Raw genomic sequence first — 16,057 nt, forward strand, 5'->3', positions numbered from 1 at the left:
TGGATCAGAGACTCACCAGCAGCAAGAGCGACATCATTGATGTATACAGAGAAGAGAGTCGGTTCAAGAATTGAACCCTGTGGCACCCCCATAGAGACTGCCAGAGGTCCGGACAACAGACCTTCCGATTTGACACACTGAACTCTATCAGAGAAGTAGTTGGTGAACCAGGCGAGGCAATCATTTGAGAAACCAAGGCTGTCGAGTCTGCCGATGAGGATGTGGGGATTGACAGAGTCGAAAGCCTTGGCCAGATTAATGAATACGGCTGCACAGTATTGTTTCTTATCGATGGTGTTTATGATATCGTTTAGGACCTTGAGCGTGGCTGAGGTGCACCCATGACCAGCTCTGAAACCAGATTGCATAGCAGAGACGGTATGGTGAGATTCGAAATGGTCGGTAATCTGTTTGTTGACTTGGCTTTCGAAGACCTTAGAAAGGCAGGGCAGGATAGATATAGGTCTGTAGCAGTTTCGGTCAAGAGTGTCCCCCCCTTTAGAGATGAGATGGGGATGATAGCAGCTGCTTTCCAATCTATGGGAATCTCAGACGACACGAAAGAGAGGTTGAATAGGCTAGTAATAGGGGTGGCAACAATTTTGGCGGATAATTTTAGAAAGAAAGGGTCCAGATTGTCTAGCCCGGCTGATTTGTAGGGGTCCAGATTTTGCAGCTCTTTCAGAACATCAGCTGACTGGATTTTGGAGGAGAAATGGGGAAGGCTTGGGCGAGTTGCTGTGGGGGGTGCAGTGCTGTTGACCGGAGTAGGGGTAGCCAGGTGGAAAGCATGGCCAGCCGTAGAAAAATGCTTATTGAAATTCGCAATTATAGTGGATTTATCAGTGGTGACAGTGTCGGGAGGAGGTGTTCTTATTCTCCATGGACTTTACAGTGTCCCAGAACTTTTTTGAGTTAGTGTTGCAGGAAGCAAATTTCTGCTTGAAAAAGCTAGCCTTGGCTTTTCTAACTGCCGGTGTATATTGGTTTCTAGCTTCCCTGAAAAGCTGCATATCACGGGGGCTGTTCGATACTAATGCAGAACGTCATAGGATGTTTTTGTGTTGGTTAAGGGCAGTCAGGTCTGGGGAGAACCGAGGGCTATATCTGTTAGTACATCTAATTGTTGTATAAGATGAATGAGTGAGTATGATACTGTTTACACAATGTTACAATGTGATTTTGGACTGTTTAATGAAGGAAAACTCAAAAAGGGGATTGGATTTTAACTAAATCAGAGGACCCTGAGCCCAGTTAGGGTCAGACATCCTGGTCCGCCCCTGAGCCCAGTTAGGGTCAGACATCCTGGACCGCCCCTGAGCCCAGTTAGGGTCAGACATCCTGGACCGCCCCTGAGCCCAGTTAGGGTCAGACGTCCTGGGACAGCCCTTTTCTGCCATTCCGAATAAAACTCCCACTCGGGTTTTCGATCAGCAGACCGAATTACGAGATGGCTAAAGGTTGCAGAACATGTTTTTCTCCATCAGGAGGACAAAGATTGTAGACCCTTGCTGAATCTTTTAACCATACCACGTGGTTAAACTCTTAGACTATTGATACCGACAGAATAAGAACTTTGGTATTAATTACTAGTCTGCAGCTAGGAATTCGGTATCATTGAACGCGAAGAACGACAACCACCAAAACATTAATTCTATAACGAATGTCACTCTGAACTATCCCCTCTAACCACAACCGAGAGACGGACAATTCTACAAAATAAATGAACTTTTCACCAGCGATCAAGACAACAGACTGAGCGTAAATATATATATTGATTGCAATTGTTCCCGAATGAGTGAGCGTTCATGTGCAAAGGATTAGCATTTCAATTGTTATAATTATCACTTTATAGTAACTTCTTAGTCGACCCCCACTTCCCCTTTTGTCTAACAAGCCGCCATGCCGGTTTAGCCCACTAGGGCACATTCTCCTATCATTACATTTACCTTGTTTGATTGTTTGTTTATGCATTTCTGTGAATTACTTAGTTAGTAATAAATAAATGATTTAAGACAATTGATGTATGGATGACTCATAGTGAAGACTGGGTTCGTGCAGATAACCAACAATTTACGACGTTTGGAATGAGACTAACATGAGGTAAAGTAAATAATTTATTAATTCGAAGACTAATTGATCAGATAAAATATCTGAAAAGTTATTTTAGGAAATGATAACTTTGTAATCTGAATATTTTTCCTTGGTGCCCCGACTTCCTAGTTAATTAGTTACGTGATTAATCAGTTGATCGCGTAATAACTCATTACAGAGAATCTTTGATAAAAAACAATCAGTCTTCAGTTAATGATAGTAAAGTCACGACACAGCCTTGTCTATTGTAAACTCGAATAGCCTTGTCTATTGTAAACTCTAATAGCCTTGTCTATTGTAAACTCTAATAGCCTTGTCTATTGTAAACTCTAATAGCCTTGTCTATTGTAAACTCTAATAGCCTTGTCTATTGTAAACTCTAATAGCCTTGTCTATTGTAAACTCTAATAGCCTTGTCTATTGTAAACTCTAATAGCCTTGTCTATTGTAAACTCTAATAGCCTTGTCTATTGTAAACTCTAATAGCCTTGTCTATTGTAAACTCTAATAGCCTTGTATATTGTAAACTCTAATAGCCTAGTCTATTGTAAACTCTAATAGCCTAGTCTATTGTAAACTCTAATAGCCTTGTCTATTGTAAACTCTAATAGCCTTGTCTATTGTAAACTCTAATAGCCTTGTCTATTGTAAACTCTAATAGCCTTGTCTATTGTAAACTCTAATAGCCTTGTCTATTGTAAACTCTAATAGCCTAGTCTATTGTAAACTCTAATAGCCTTGTCTATTGTAAACTCTAATAGCCTTGTCTATAGTAAACTCTAATAGCCTTGTCTATTGTAAACTCTAATAGCCTTGTCTATTGTAAACTCTAATAGCCTTGTCTATTGTAAACTCTAATAGCCTTGTCTATTGTAAACTCTAATAGCCTTGTCTATTGTAAACTCTAATATCCTTGTCTATTGTAAACTCTAATAGCCTTGTATATTGTAAACTCTAATAGCCTTGTCTATTGTAAACTCTAATAGCCTAGTCTATTGTAAACTCTAATAGCCTAGTCTATTGTAAACTCTAATAGCCTTGTCTATTGTAAACTCTAATAGCCTTGTCTATTGTAAACTCTAATAGCCTTGTCTATTGTAAACTCTAATAGCCTTGTCTATTGTAAACTCTAATAGCCTTGTCTATTGTAAACTCTAATAGCCTTGTCTATTGTAAACTCTAATAGCCTTGTCTATTGTAAACTCTAATAGCCTAGTCTATTGTAAACTCTAATAGCCTTGTCTATTGTAAACTCTCTGAAAGCAGAAGAATAGAAGAACAGAACAAACATTGCTGAGGCAACGTGTGCTTGTCTGGGAAGCTGACTGGGCTGAGGCATAAAAAAATCCACCTAATGTGTTTAAGTGCTTCAGGCCGGTGGAGCTTCCCTTCTAATTAAATTGGTGCTTCCTGTAAAAGACCATTTAATTTCAGCAGCTCTCTCTCCTGCATAGGAACAGTAAGCAACAGGAAGCCACCAGTGAAGAGCGTAATCTCTCTAATAACACACACACACAAACGCACACAATTTATGGAGTCCAATTCAAAACCCCAAAACCAACCCTAATCCTAACCCCTAACCCTAATTATAATCCTAACCCAAAGCCTAAAATAGCCTTTTTCATTGTGGGGACTGGCAAAATGTCCCCACTTGTCTGAATTTTCCTTGTTTTACTATCCTTGTGAGAACTTCTGGTCCCCACAAGGATAGTAAAGACACACACACACACACACACACACACACACACACACACACACACACACACACAAAAAATACTGAGAGGTGGCAGTCCTTCGGTTTTCAACTCACTCTCTAGATAAATCCAATCTCTTTTGCCTAATGAGGGAAACCTCTAATAATAGAGGGCAAGGGAGTCCTTGAGTTTCCTCTGAGAACATGTCAACACTGTCTGGTAGTTGGACTCTGCTGCTGCTGCTGGTCTGATTCTACTACTTGAGTTTCCTCTGAGAACATGTCAACACTGTCTGGTAGTTGGACTCTGCTGCTGCTGCTGGTCTGATTCTAGTACTTGAGTTTCCTCTGAGAACATGTCAACACTGTCTGGTAGTTGGAAGTCTAATGTAAACTCTCTGAAAGCAGAAGAATAGAACTCATCAAGAATAGAACAAACATTGCTGAGTCTACGTGTGCTTGTCTGCTGCTGGTCTGAAGTCTCATGCTACTACTTGTCTTTGTCTAGAGATCCATTTAAGGTCAACATGTACAATACCTTCTGTCAAATATACTGACAGTTTGTTAACATGCTGGAAACATAGAATGAGAGCGGACTCAAACGCGCGTCAGCCCAACTGGAACAAAAAACGGGAATCAGGTGCTCAAATGAGGGACTTGATAATCCCCAAAAGCTCCAGGAAACATACTCTGACTCTGCTGACGGTCATGACTATTCCACTTTTGGGAAGTCAGTAACTGTTATGATGTTTGGTACTGAATGATGAATAGTAGACTGTAGCATCCCTTGTCTTCTTCCTCTACAGTACCTGGAACAGTTGGCCACCTGGATGGTGGGGCCCTTGCAGTTGGAGCCTCCACACTGAGGGACTGGACTGTTACAAGAGCGTGAGCGACACGCGCAACTGGTGCTGGCTCCCTCCCTGTCGTCATGGTTACAGGGTTGCCATGGCGCCCAGGGGCTGAAGCCACCGTCCTGGGTCAGGTTCCTTACCTGTGAGCGGGCAGGAGTTCAGCATCAGAAGGGACCAATCAGAGATTGGGTCAGAATGGTGGCTAATGGGGAAAAGTGGTAGGACAAAGGGGAAGGGTAGGAGAGAGGGGAAAGTGGTAGGAGAGAGTGGAAGGTGGTAGGAGAGAGGGGAAGGTGGTAGGAGAGAGGGGAAAGTGGTAGGATAGAGGGGAAGGTGGTAGGAGAGAGGGGAAGGTGGTAGGAGAGAGGGGAAGGTGTGTGGGGAAAGTAAATTAATGTGTGTGTGTGTGTGTGTGTGTGTGTGTGTGTGTTTGTTTGTTTGTTTGTTTGTTTGTTTGTTTTCCAACATTATCAGGACACACTAACATTTTACCTGAATGCTATTTTAAGCTTAAAGGTTAGATTCAGGCTTTTGGTGTTATGGTTAGGTTTAGGTTTAAGGGTTTGGTATAAGGTTAGGGTTAGGGGTTTTTGGGGTTAAGGTTGGTAGTAGGGTTAGGTTTAGGGGTTAGGGAAAATAGGATTTTTAATGGTCAAACATTTTTACACTCTAAAAAGTTCTGATATTTCATGAAAACAAAATGTGTGTGTGTGTTACATATGAGGTGTGTATGTTACATATGATATGAGGTGTGTATGTTATATATGAGGTGTGTGTGTGATAGATATGAGGTGTGTGTGTATGTTACATATGATATGAGGTGTGTGTGTTACATATGATATGAGGTGTGTGTGTTACATATGAGGTGTGTGTGTTACATACAGTATGAGGTGTGTGTGTTAGATATGAGGTGTGTGTGTGTTACATACAGTATGAGGTGTGTGTGTTAGATATGAGGTGTGTGTGTGTTACATATGATATGAGGTGTGTGTGTGACCCTTACCGGGCACTCAGTGATATTCTGGCTCCACTGGCTCATGTTGGAACTGTCCTCGATGGTGGTGCAGCGCTTCTGCTTACGGTCCCAGCCACAGTAGGGGTCTCGGGCGTCCAGGCAGTGCCTGTAGGACCCCAGGGCACAAAGACAGCAGTCAGTGGAGAGGGACAGCACTAGAAAAAACACCTCACACCTCAACTCACTCAACAATATGTTAGCGTAAAGCTAGGAAAACAGCTCCCAATAGAACTCATACAGTATCAGACTGGTGCTAGTTGAGGTGTTGACACATCAAGAAGGACATACTCTGACATATGCTCCACAGTAAGGCACCGTGCCATACAGCACGATTCACTGCAGCTAAGTGTGTGTATGCTCCAGAAAAAACACAAGCTAATTTCAGTCATTAAATCCAGGATTGTTAATGAAAAAAAGTTGTCAGAGACTCCGGGAAGGGAACCCCCTAGCTTAGGAATGCTGTTTGACAACGTGTTTGTGAAAAGGCACAGGTCAGGGCAGCCCATAGAAATAGAAATTGGTACAGGACTCTAGTGTTTACCAAGTAGTAGAAGTAGTAGAAGAAGAACGTGGACTACTTCAAAATGGAGATGGCCTCAATTGGTGCTGCCCGTGCTCTCACAGACGCCATAATGGGACAGATACAACTCTGTCTGACAGGCACAGGTGAGGACAGCCTCTCTACCGTAGGACCCTGTGTGACAGGCACAGGTGAGGACAGCCTCTTTACCGTAGGACCCTGTGTGACAGGCACAGGTGAGGACAGCCTCTCTACCATAAGACTGTCTGACAGGCACAGGTGAGGACAGCCTCTCTACCGTAGGACCCTGTCTGACAGGCACAGGTGAGGACAGCCTTTTAACCGTAGGACCCTGTGTGACAGGCACAGGTGAGGACAGACTTTTTACCGTAGGACCCTGTCTGACAGGCACAGGTGAGGACAGCCTCTCTACCGTAGGACCCTGTCTGACAGGCACAGGTGAGGACAGCCTTTTAACCGTAGGACCCTGTGTGACAGGCACAGGTGAGGACAGCCTTTTTACTGTAGGACCCTGTGTGACAGGCACAGGTGAGGACAGCCTCTCTACCGTAGGACCCTGTGTGACAGGCACAGGTCAGGGCAGCCTCTTTACCGTAGGACCCTGTGTGACAGGCACAGGTGAGGACAGCCTCTTTATGTAGGACTCTGTGAGGGGTCCTTCTCTTCCTGGTTGTTTATGTGGCTCCATGAGGCCCAGATGGAGCAGAGAAAACAGGTCCTGTTGACCCAGAGCACTCAGTAGGCTGATGTACAGAGCAAGAGGCCAGTGTGTGTGTGTCTGCCTTGAATTATGGAGCGGAAGAGATAGTGTGTCAACATTGTGGAAGCGTTTCACGGTAAAGTCTAGTGTGACTTTTCTTATGACCTATGTAGTGCTTATGAAGACTTTGTGAACGCTCTATAAAGCCTTTTATAGATTGTTTGATTATTTGCTGTCTTTCTATCTCCTGTTCCCTTGTATCTGTGCAAGACAACGGGTCAGTCCCAAATACCACCCTATTCCCTATATATTACACTACTACCAATGGGCCCTCGTCAAAAGTAGTGCACTACATAGGGAATAGGGTGCCATTTGGGACTAAGCCATCTACAATCTGACGAATGGAATATAACTGCACTAACACCAGCCTACCTAGGACTTATTGGTATTCTGTATAGGGAGCGCGACCAACAAAACACTCCCCTGCAATAAACAGTTGACAGATCAGTTCCTGATAATCAGCAGTAATATCAGTTTAGCAGGCAGCGGGAGAGAGACTATCTAACAACCACTGTGTTGATCACCCTGCTGACGGGCTGGCGGCTACAGACTACAGTAAATAATGGTTGTCTAAGAGGGATGGGAAGGGGTATGGTCATTGTGTGTGTGTGTGTGTGTGTGTGTGTGTGTGTGTGTGTGTGTGTGTGTGTGTGTGTGTGTGTGTGTGTGTGTGTGTGTGTGTGTGTGTGTGTGTGTGTGTGTGTGTGTGTGTGTGTGAGAGAGAGAGAGAGAGGTTGGGAGTATAAGCGTTTCACTGTGAGACCCGAGTCAGAACAGGGATGGGTTAGTTTGGGCTTCCAGTCCAGTGAAGGCTCTTTTCTCCAGGTTCAGAGAGCCTCTCTCTACAGCAACAATACATTGCTAAGCAGTGGGGGGGTTAACAAGCCCCCCCCCAGACCCCCTAACTGTCCCTCAAACCCTCGCCTCATCTCCCACTGAGTGACCCCACTCTGGAAACAGTTTATCACACGACAGCCCCCAGTCTACCAGACAAGGTCTCACTCTGGGGGTACACAAGAGAGGGATGGAGAGAAGGAAGGTGAGAGGAGAGGAAAGGAAAGGAGGGAGAAAGAGATGATGTGACAGGAGAGGGGATAGTATAAAGCTGCACCAGTAATAAATATCACCATATATCTAAAGTAATCAATATGTACATCTATCAATCACCAGTAATCAACATCTCCATCTATCAATCACCAGTAATCAACATCTCCATCTATCGATCACCAGTAATCAACATCTCCATCTATCAATCACCAGTAATCAACATCTCCATCTATCAATCACCAGTAATCAACATCTCCATCTATCAATCACCAGTAATCAACATCTCCATCTATCGATCACCAGCAATCAACATCTCCATCTATCGATCACCAGTAATCAACATCTCCATCTATCGATCACCAGCAATCAACATCTCCATCTATCAATCACCAGTAATCAACATCTCCATCTATCGATCACCAGTAATCAACATCTCCATCTATCAATCACCAGTAATCAACATCTCCATCTATCGATCACCAGCAATCAACATCTCCATCTATCAATCACCAGTAATCAACATCTCCATCTATCAATCACCAGTAATCAACATCTCCATCTATCGATCACCAGCAATCAACATCTCCATCTATCAATCACCAGTAATCAATATCTCCATCTATCAATCACCAGTAATCAACATCTCCATCTATCGATCACCAGCAATCAACATCTCCATCTATCGATCACCAGCAATCAACATCTCCATCTATCAATCACCAGTAATCAACATCTCCATCTATCAATCACCAGTAATCAACATCTCCATCTATCAATCACCAGTAATCAATATGTACATCTATCAATCACCAGCAATCAACATCTCCATCTATCGATCACCAGTAATCAATATCTCAATATTTCCCTAGATAAAGCCATCCAATGGACTGTCTGTCTGCCTTACATTATGGAACGGAAGAGATAGTGTGTCAACATTGTGGAAGCGTTTCACGGTAAAGTCTAGTAAGCCATCTACAATCTGACGAATGGAATATAACTGCACTAACACCAGCCTACCTAGGACTTATTGGTATTCTGTATAGGGAGCGCGACCAACAAAACACTCCCCTGCAATAAACAGTTGACAGATCAGTTCCTGATAATCAGCAGTAATATCAGTTTAGCAGGTAGCGGGAGAGAGACTATCTAACAACCACTGTGTTGATCACCCTGCTGACGGGCTGGCGGCTACAGACTACAGTAAATAACGGTTGTCTAAGAGGGATGGGAAGGGGTATGGTCATTGTGTGTGTGTGTGTGTGTTACACAAATTATTATGTGTGTGTGTGTGTGTGTGTGTGTGTGTGTGTGTGTGTGTGTGTGCGTGCTGTTGTGTTTGTGTATTTATCCTGGGAGGAAAACCCCAATAAAGCCCCTACATTATTGTAGAAAACTTCCCACCCAACCCCAGCCTCTAGTCCTCTTCCCCCCAATCCCAGCCTCCACTCCACTCCACTCCACCCCCCCAACCCCCACTCCTCTTCCCCCCAACCCCGGGCTCCTCTTCCCCCCAACCCCAGCCTCTACTCCTCTTCCCCCCAACCCCAGCCTCTACCCCTTTTCCCACCAATCCCAGCCTCTACTCCTCTTCCCCCCAGCCTCTACCCATATTCCCACCAATCCCAGCCTCTACCTCTTTCCCCCCAACCCCAGCCTCTACCCCTTTTCCCCCCAACCCCAGCCTCTATCCCTTTTCCCACCAATCCCAGCCTCTACCTCTTTCCCCCCAACCCCGGGCTCCTCTTCCCCCCAACCCCGGGCTCCTCTTCCCCCTAACCCCAGCCTCTACTCCTCTTCCCCCCAACCCCAGCCTCTACTCTTCTTCCCCCCAACCCCAGTCTCTACCCTTTTCCCACCAATCCCAGCCTCTACCTCTTTCCCCCAACCCCAGCCTCTACTCCTCTTCTCCCCAACCCCAGCCTCTATCCCTTTTCCCACCAATCCCAGCCTCTACCTCTTTCCCCCAACCCAAGCCTCCACCCCTTTTCCCACCAATCCCAGCCTCTATCTCTTTCCCCCCAACCCCAGTCTCTACTCCTCTTCCCCCCAACCCCAGCCTCTACCCCTCTTTCCCCCAACCCCAACCTCTACCCCTTTTCCCACCAATCCCAGTCTCTACCTCTTTCCCCCCAAACCCTGCCTCCATCGCGCTTCACCCCAGTTAACCACTTCCTAATTCTACTCTCCTCACAGTTAACCCCTTCCTCATTCTACTCTCCTCACAGTTAACCACTTCCTCATTCTACTCTCCTCACAGTTAACCCCTTCCTCATTCTACTCTCCCCACAGTTAACCCCTTCCTCATTCTACTCTCTTCACAGTTAACCACTTCCTCATTCTACTCTCCTCACAGTTAACCACTTCCTCATTCTACTCTCCTCACAGTTAACCGCTTCCCCATTCTACTCTCCTCACAGTTCTGCTATGGAGAAGATAACCAAGGAGCTCTTTGAGATATTAAGAGGCTAACACACTAGCTAAACCCACTTGGCCAATAACTACCATAGATGATAGGATTATAGCTACTACACTAAGCAAGCTGCTAGTAAGAGAGGGCTCTCCTCCATTATGCATGTAATACAATATTTCCCTGTGTGGCTGCAAGTCAAACGCTGGTCTGTAGAGCCGAAATGTCTCCACACACAGTCCGTAACCCTGGTCTGTAGAGCCAAAATGTCTCCACATGCAGTCCGTAACCCTGGTCTGTAGAGCCAAAATGTCTCCACACGCAGTCCATAACCCTGGTCTGTAGAGCCAAAATGTCTCCACACGCAGTCGGTAACCCTGGTCTGTAGAGCCAAAATGTCTCCACATGCAGTCCGTAACCCTGGTCTGTAGAGCCTAAATGTCTCCACACGCAGTCGGTAACCCTGGTCTGTAGAGCCTAAATGTCTCCACACGCAGTCGGTAACCCTGGTCTGTAGAGCCAAAATGTCTCCACACGCAGTCCGTAACCCTGGTCTGTAGAGCCTAAATGTCTCCACACGCAGTCGGTAACCCTGGTCTGTAGAGCCTAAATGTCTCCACACGCAGTCGGTAACCCTGGTCTGTAGAGCCAAAATGTCTCCACACGCAGTCCGTAACCCTGGTCTGTAGAGCCTAAATGTCTCCACACGCAGTCGGTAACCCTGGTCTGTAGAGCCTAAATGTCTCCACACGCAGTCGGTAACCCTGGTCTGTAGAGCCAAAATGTCTCCACACGCAGTCCGTAACCCTGGTCTGTAGAGCCAAAATGTCTCCACACGCAGTCGGTAACCCTGGTCTGTAGAGCCTAAATGTCTCCACACGCAGTCCGTAACCCTGGTCTGTAGAGCCAAAATGTCTCCACACGCAGTCCGTAACCCTGGTCTGTAGAGCCTAAATGTCTCCATACGCAGCTCGTAACTATGGTCTGTAGAGCCGAAATGTCTCCATACGCAGCTCGTAACGCTGGTCTGTAGAGCCTAAATGTCGCCACACGCAGATGCCATTCAGAACACAGAGTATAATGAGAGAAAACGTAACCTGGTGGCACACTGGGGTTTATGGGGTTGTGAGTGGTTAGGCTAGGTAGTTCCTGAAATGGGTTTGGAAGGGAGTGGCTAGGCTAGGTAGTTCCTGACATGGGGTTGGAAGGGAGTGGCTAGGCTAGGTAGTTCCTGACATGGGGTTGGAAGGGAGTGGCTAGGCTAGGTAGTTCCTGACATGGGGTTGGAAGGGAGTGGCTAGGCTAGGTAGTTCCTGACATGGGGTTGGAAGGGAGTGGCTAGGCTAGGTAATTCCTGACATGGGGTTGGAAGGGAGTGGCTAGGCTAGGTAGGTCCTGACATGGGGTTGGAAGGGAGTGGCTAGGCTAGGTAGTTCCTGACATGGGGTTGGAAGGGAGTGGCTAGGCTAGGTAGTTCCTGACATGCGGTTGGAAGGGAGTGGCTAGGCTAGGTAGTTCCTGACATGGGGTTGGAAGGGAGTGGCTAGGCTAGGTAGTTCCTGACATGGGGTTGGAAGGGAGTGGCTAGGCTAGGTGATTCCTGACATGGGGTTGGAAGGGAGTGGCTAGGCTAGGTAGTTCCTGACATGGGGTTGGAAGGGAGTGGCTAGGCTAGGTAGTTCCTGACATGGGGTTGGAAGGGAGTGGCTAGGCTAGGTGGTTCCTGACATGGGGTTGGAAGGGAATGGCTAGGTGATTCCTGACATGGGGTTGGAAGGGAGTGGCTAGGCTAGGTGGTTCCTGACATGGGGTTGGAAGGGAGTGGCTAAGGGGATGATTAGGTGGCCATGAGGGCCAGATTGTATATTTTAGCCAGGACACCGGGGTTAACAACCCAACTCTTATGATAAGTGCCATGGGATCTTTAATGACTACAGAGAATCAGGACACCCGTTTAACATTCCATCTGAAAAACGTCACCCTACACATGGCAATGTCCCCAATCACTGCCCTGGGGCACTGGGATCTTAGCTTCAGAGACATGGGATATGGGATACAGGGTGGTATGCCGATGGTTATTACACAGTTAATAAGAAGATCCAAGATGGCGTAGCAGTAGGACGTATTGTCGTGTATTGTCGTGTAGTGTCCCTTGTATATATCGTTTGTTTTCGTTTTTTTCTTCACATATCTTTAAAACTTTTTGCTGAACCTCAACTTCTTCTAAATACTCTCCTGCAACCCGCCTCACCCAACGTAGCTATTTTTCCTAAAGTATTTATATTTACTTCGGACCTGGAACCCCTCAACTGAAGCTAGCCAACGAACTACCAGCTTCAGCAAAACATTGCTAGCGGTCTTCAGCTAACCGGTCATCAGCTAACCTTTAGCTCGGAAAGCTCTCGCCAGTTCGAACAACGCGACTCTAACCAGAGCATAACGGACCTATTTATTATTTTATTTTATTTTTCATCCCCGGATTCCCATCGCAAACGGAACATTTTGAGCTCCTGGGCTACAATATCCAGACCCACGACCGGTCCATCGATGTCACTGCATGAAGAGGAATAAACAGATACCCCCATCGCGACGTCCCCAAAGGCTAACTCTCTAGCCCTTGCTATCTCCTTGCTTGCAAATTCGGCCTGCTAACTGCTAGCTTGTTTAGCCCGGTCCGCTAACTGCTACCGTGTTTAGCACCGTCTACTAACTGTTAGCTTGTTAGCACAGGCCTGCTAACCGTCTGAATCGCCGCGTCCCAAACACTCACTGAACCCATATTTACTTTCTATCCCTTTTCGATTTTTAATTTGTCTATACCTTCCGGTAACCTGCCTCACCCAATGTGATACGGAACCGCTATTATCTTTACATTTTTAGAACACACTCAAGAACCTCCAGAAGCTAACCAGCTAACTGGCTACAAGCTATTTGGTCATTGTTAGTTTTCTAACCTGGATAACACTCGCCAGTCCAGCTTCCCTGCCCCATCCACCGCTGCCCCTTGGACACTGATCACTTGGCTACATAGCTGATGCATGCTGGACTGTCCATTAATCACGGTAATCCATTCTGCTTGTTTATGTTTTATCTGTCGGCCCCAGCCGCACTTAGGCTCTGTGTGTAGTTAATCCGACCCTCTCTGCCTAATCAATCGCCATTCTACCTGCTGTTGTTGTGCTAGCTGATTAGCTGTTGTCTCACCTACTGTTTTAGCTAGCTCTCCCAATTCAACACCTGTGATTACTGTATGCCTCGCTGTATGTCTCTCTCATATGTCAATATGCCTTGTATACTGTTGTGCAGGTTAGTTATCATTGTTTTAGTTTACAATGGAGCCCCTAGTTCCACTCTTTATACCCCTGTTACCTCCTTTGTCCCACCCCCCACACATGCGGTGACCTCACCCATTACAACCAGCATGTCCAGAGATACAACCTCTCTCATCATCACCCAGTGCCTGGGCTTACCTCCGCTGTACCCGCACCCCACCATACCCCTGTTTGTGCATTATGCCCTGAATATATTCTACCATGCCCAGAAACCTGCTCCTCTTATTCTCTGTCCCCAACGCCCTAGGCGACCAGTTTTGATAGCCTTCAGCCGCACCCTCATACTACTCCTTCTCTGTTCCGCGGGTGATGTGGAGGTAAACCCAGGCCCTGCATGTCCCCAGGCACCCTCATTTGTTGACTTCTGTGATCGAAAAAGCCTTGGTTTCATGCATGTCAACATCAGAAGCCTCCTCCCTAAGTTTGTCTTACTCACTGCTCTAGCACACTCTGCTAACCCTGATGTCCTTGCCGTGTCTGAATCCTGGCTCAGGAAGGCCACCAAAAATTCTGAGATTTCCATACCCAACTATAACATCTTCCGTCAAGATAGAACTGCCAAAGGAGGAGGAGTTGCAGTCTACTGCAGAGAGAGCCTGCAAAGTAATGTCATACTTTCCAGGTCCATACCCAAACAGTTCGAACTACTAATTTTGAAAATTACTCTCTCCAGAAATAAGTCTCTCACTGTTGCCGCCTGCTACCGACCCCCCTCAGCTCCCAGCTGTGCCCTGGACACCATTTGTGAATTGATCGCCCCCCATCTAGCTTCAGAGTTTGTTCTGTTAGGTGACCTAAACTGGGATATGCTTAACACCCCGGCAGTCCTACAATCTAAGCTAGATGCCCTCAATCTCACTCAAATCATCAAGGAACCCACCAGGTACAACCCTAACTCTGTAAACAAGGGCACCCTCATTGACGTCATCCTGACCAACTGGCCCTCCAAATACACCTCCGCTGTCTTCAACCAGGATCTCAGCGATCACTGCCTCATTGCCTGTATCCGCTACGGAGCCGCAGTCAAACGACCACCCCTCATCACTGTCAAACGCTCCCTAAAACACTTCTGTGAGCAGGCCTTTCTAATCGACCTGGCCCGGGTATCCTGGAAGGACATTGACCTCATCCCGTCAGTTGAGGATGCCTGGTCTTTCTTTAAAAGTAACTTCCTCACCATTTTAGATAAGCATGCTCCGTTCAAAAAATGCAGAACTAAGAACAGATATAGCCCCTGGTTCACTCCAGACCTGACTGCCCTCGACCAGCACAAAAACATCCTGTGGCGGACTGCACTAACATCGAACAGTCCCCGCGATATGCAACTGTTCAGGGAAGTCAGGAACCAATACACACAGTCAGTCAGGAAAGCTAAAGCCAACTTCTTCAGGCAGAAGTTTGCATCCTGTAGCTCCAACTCCAAAAAGTTCTGGGACACTGTGAAGTCCATGGAGAACAAGAGCACCTCCTCCCAGCTGCCCACTGCACTGAGGCTAGGTAACACGGTCACCACCGATAAATCCATGATTATCGAAAACTTCAACAAGCATTTCTCAACGGCTGGCCATGCCTTCCGCCTGGCTACTCCAACCTCGTCCAACAGCTCCCCCCCCCCCCGCAGCTACTCGCCCAAGCCTCTCCAGGTTCTCCTTTACCCACATCCAGATAGCAGATGTTCTGAAAGAGCTGCAAAACCTGGACCCGTACAAATCAGCTGGGCTTGACAATCTGGACCCTCTATTCCTGAAACTATCCGCCGCCATTGTCGCAACCCCTATTACCAGCCTGTTCAACCTCTCTTTCATATCGTCTGAGATCCCCAAGGATTGGAAAGCTGCCGCAGTCATCCCCCTCTTCAAAGGGGGCGACACCCTGGACCCAAACTGTTACAGACCAATATCCATCCTGCCCTGCCTATCTAAGGTCTTCGAAAGCCAAGTCAACAAACAGATCACTGACCATCTTGAATCCCACCGTACCTTCTCCGCTGTGCAATCTGGTTTCCGAGCTGGTCACGGGTGTACCTCAGCCACGCTCAAGGTGCTAAACGATATCATAACCGCCATCGATAAAAGACAGTACTGTGCAGCCGTCTTCATAGACCTTGCCAAGGCTTTCGACTCTGTCAATCACCGTATTCTTATTGGCAGACTCAGTAGCCTCGGTTTTTCGGATGACTGCCTTGCCTGGTTCACCAATTACTTTGCAGACAGAGTTCAGTGTGTCAAATCGGAGGGCATGCTGTCCGGTCCTCTGGCAGTCTCTATGGGGGTGCCACAGGGTTCAATTCTCGGGCCGACTCTTTTCTCTGTAT

At 46.6% G+C, this 16,057-nt stretch overlaps 2 protein-coding genes across 2 annotated transcripts in view; both read right to left on the bottom strand.

The window, feature by feature from the left end:
• The window catches only part of LOC139372956 (general transcription factor II-I repeat domain-containing protein 2-like), a 979,173-nt gene that overhangs the window by 142,244 nt on the left and 820,872 nt on the right, over positions 1-16,057 (bottom strand). The gene's annotated exons all lie outside the window — the stretch shown is intronic.
• The window catches only part of LOC139372424 (semaphorin-5B-like), a 107,724-nt gene that overhangs the window by 18,706 nt on the left and 72,961 nt on the right, over positions 1-16,057 (bottom strand). Inside the window, exons 12-13 of the mRNA XM_071112136.1 lie at positions 5,645-5,762; positions 4,597-4,781 (exon numbers count right to left, since the gene is read on the bottom strand). Of these exons, the coding sequence (XP_070968237.1) occupies positions 4,597-4,781; positions 5,645-5,762 (303 nt within the window). The remainder of the gene's footprint in view (positions 1-4,596; positions 4,782-5,644; positions 5,763-16,057) is intronic.

The sequence above is a fragment of the Oncorhynchus clarkii genome, chromosome 18 (genome assembly GCF_045791955.1).
Source record: "Oncorhynchus clarkii lewisi isolate Uvic-CL-2024 chromosome 18, UVic_Ocla_1.0, whole genome shotgun sequence".
NCBI classification, from domain to species: domain Eukaryota; kingdom Metazoa; phylum Chordata; class Actinopteri; order Salmoniformes; family Salmonidae; genus Oncorhynchus; species Oncorhynchus clarkii.